Genomic DNA, 2,402 nt, shown 5'->3' on the forward strand with positions numbered 1-2,402 from the left:
CATTTTTCTTTTAAACAAAAAAATTACCCAGCCGAAATCTATATATTTTTACAGTATATACTGTTTTGCCAAATGTCGTATTTCTGTCTCTAAAAGTGTATTTTAAGAGTGTCAAACATTGTTTCATTTTTAACCCACAATAACCCTATCCTCTTCCCCCGACTGTGTGCCTTAACTTTAACACTCGAATGTACACACATAAGTGCAGCACTTTAACACCTCTTTGTCCAGTTATTACCTGCTGTCTCCATCACATACTATCTGCCTCAGGGTTTTGACATTTATTGCTTTGCTTCAGAGTTGTGTTATAGATAAAGAGATCATTCAGGACAAACTTTAAATAACACTTCATAACTTTTATATTTTAAATAACCAGGAGACATGACAACAGATTTTGATAGAAAATGTAATCTTACTCAGATCATAGAAATGGCTTAAAATATGCAGAATGGCAGCTGCTCACCTCTGGGCTCACCTCTTAGGAAGTGGCCCTGATTAACAATTTAAAAGGCATTTTATACATCTCCAGTCTGCAACATCATGATATTTTACATGAGACACATTAGCAGATGATTAGACATCCATGGCTCCAGCCTTATGAAAATAGGACACCGCTCTCATTCCATTTCCAAATCTTTGCCACGTACAAAATGAAGATTATAACTGTATATCCAGACAGAGCAATTGTCCTAATTAGATTTAAACATAAGTTCTGACGCACAACAGGCAGCCCATACTAGGGTGTGATAAACTCACAAATCTTCAATGATAATTATCCCAAGAGTTTCTTAGATTTTCTTTATTTTATACAACTGATTCATCTGTTCAGTTTAATATACATTTGTTTTTGTTTTATTCATTTCTCTCTATGTCTCCTCAGACTGAATGACTGTAACCTCTCAGAGAGAAGCTGTGAAGTTCTGGCCTCAGTTCTCAGCTCCCAGAACTCTAATCTGAGAGAGATGGATCTAAGTAACAACAAGCTGCAGGATTCTGGAGTGGAGCTGCTGTCTTCTGGACTGAAGAGTCCACACTGCAAACTGGAAACTCTCAGGTCTGAACATGAATCCAGGACGCATTTGAAGCTTTGTTTTATAACAAAATTTATCCTGAAACTTTATGTTATAAACTTAGTGAGCATTGGAGCATTATTTACTGAACTTTTAAAAGTTACATTGAAACATATTGAACTCTCAGCTATCAGAAAACTCTGCTAATGCAGTTGTAGATCAGTGTTGTTTTCGTCAACGATGAACAAATTATTTAATTGATGCTCTTTTTGTTTGTGACGATAATTGATGAGCTAAACATGGATCTTTGATGAGGAAAACACGGTCCATGCGACGGTCCACATTCTGCATAACCACAGACCATGGCAGTGCCGGTTGTGAAAGTAAACCGGCATGGTGCGATACTGCGGGAGCAACTCTGACAAACTCTACTCTTGCAGCTACGCTTGTGCAGAAATACGTCTTTGCTCGCTCTTATTATTATTTTACAATGTCCTGTCTGGCGATTTGGCAATAAGAATAATTGTGTTGATGCCAAAAGGAGAGCCCAACAGATTTTGCTCTCACAAGTGAAGCAGTATTGCTATCGCCATAGTGCTCCGCTTGATTAATGCATGTAAATAGCTTTATTTTAATTCGCACAGGGAATATTACAGATTATATGGACACTGCAATGGAAATAGATCAGGAAAGAAGAGAAAAAAAAAAGAAAAAAGAAAGGAGAAAAGATGAAAGGAGAAAAAAGAGGAGATAAAAGGGAGATAATAAAGCATCTTCAGTCTGCTTCATCACCTACAAAGAAATGTAAAAAGAACATTACAACCAACGGATATAGAATAAGAGATACAATAAAGTAGCATCTTGATACTATCGCTGCAGTATAAGTAGTATTATTTCATCACACATATATACTGTGGTAGCTGAAGATAAGAACATGGGCTTTCTGTGTGCAAGTAAATCTGAGTACCGGGAACCAAGCAAGTTGTTGTTAGAGTGTACTTGTGCATGTAAAGTTCATCCAAAGGAAAAATAGCGGTTGTGGAGAGCCGAAGACGCCTCCCTCCAGAGCACAGAGGGGAGCCCGGGGGCCCCAGAAGCCCAAAGGGACCCCAAGAGCAAAGGAGCAGAGGAGGGGCCAATCCAGGAAAATCCAACCCCCCACCAAGGGAGGAGGAGAGACAGCCCTGAGGAAAGCACCAGCCACAATAATGCCAGAGCCCCCAGGAGCCTCGGGGACAAGTCCACGGCCCCCACCAGCATCAAGCCACCCTGAAGCGGAACCGGCACTGGGACCCGAGGCCCCACGTCTGCCCGCGCTCCGGCGCGAGCCCAAACCGGTCCCTGGGGGGCCAGGCCCCGCTGAGCAGCCGCCAGGAACAGGCCAGCACCCAT

General features: G+C 41.4%; 1 protein-coding gene across 1 annotated transcript in view; it reads left to right on the forward strand.

The window, feature by feature from the left end:
• The window catches only part of LOC107080752 (ribonuclease inhibitor-like), a 31,664-nt gene that overhangs the window by 19,390 nt on the left and 9,872 nt on the right, over nucleotides 1-2,402 (forward strand). The window contains exon 5 of the mRNA XM_015368957.1: nucleotides 881-1,054. Within this exon, the coding sequence (XP_015224443.1) occupies nucleotides 881-1,054 (174 nt within the window). The remainder of the gene's footprint in view (nucleotides 1-880; nucleotides 1,055-2,402) is intronic.

The sequence above is a fragment of the Cyprinodon variegatus genome, unplaced genomic scaffold (genome assembly GCF_000732505.1).
Source record: "Cyprinodon variegatus isolate N-32 unplaced genomic scaffold, C_variegatus-1.0 Scaffold2289, whole genome shotgun sequence".
Taxonomy (NCBI): domain Eukaryota; kingdom Metazoa; phylum Chordata; class Actinopteri; order Cyprinodontiformes; family Cyprinodontidae; genus Cyprinodon; species Cyprinodon variegatus.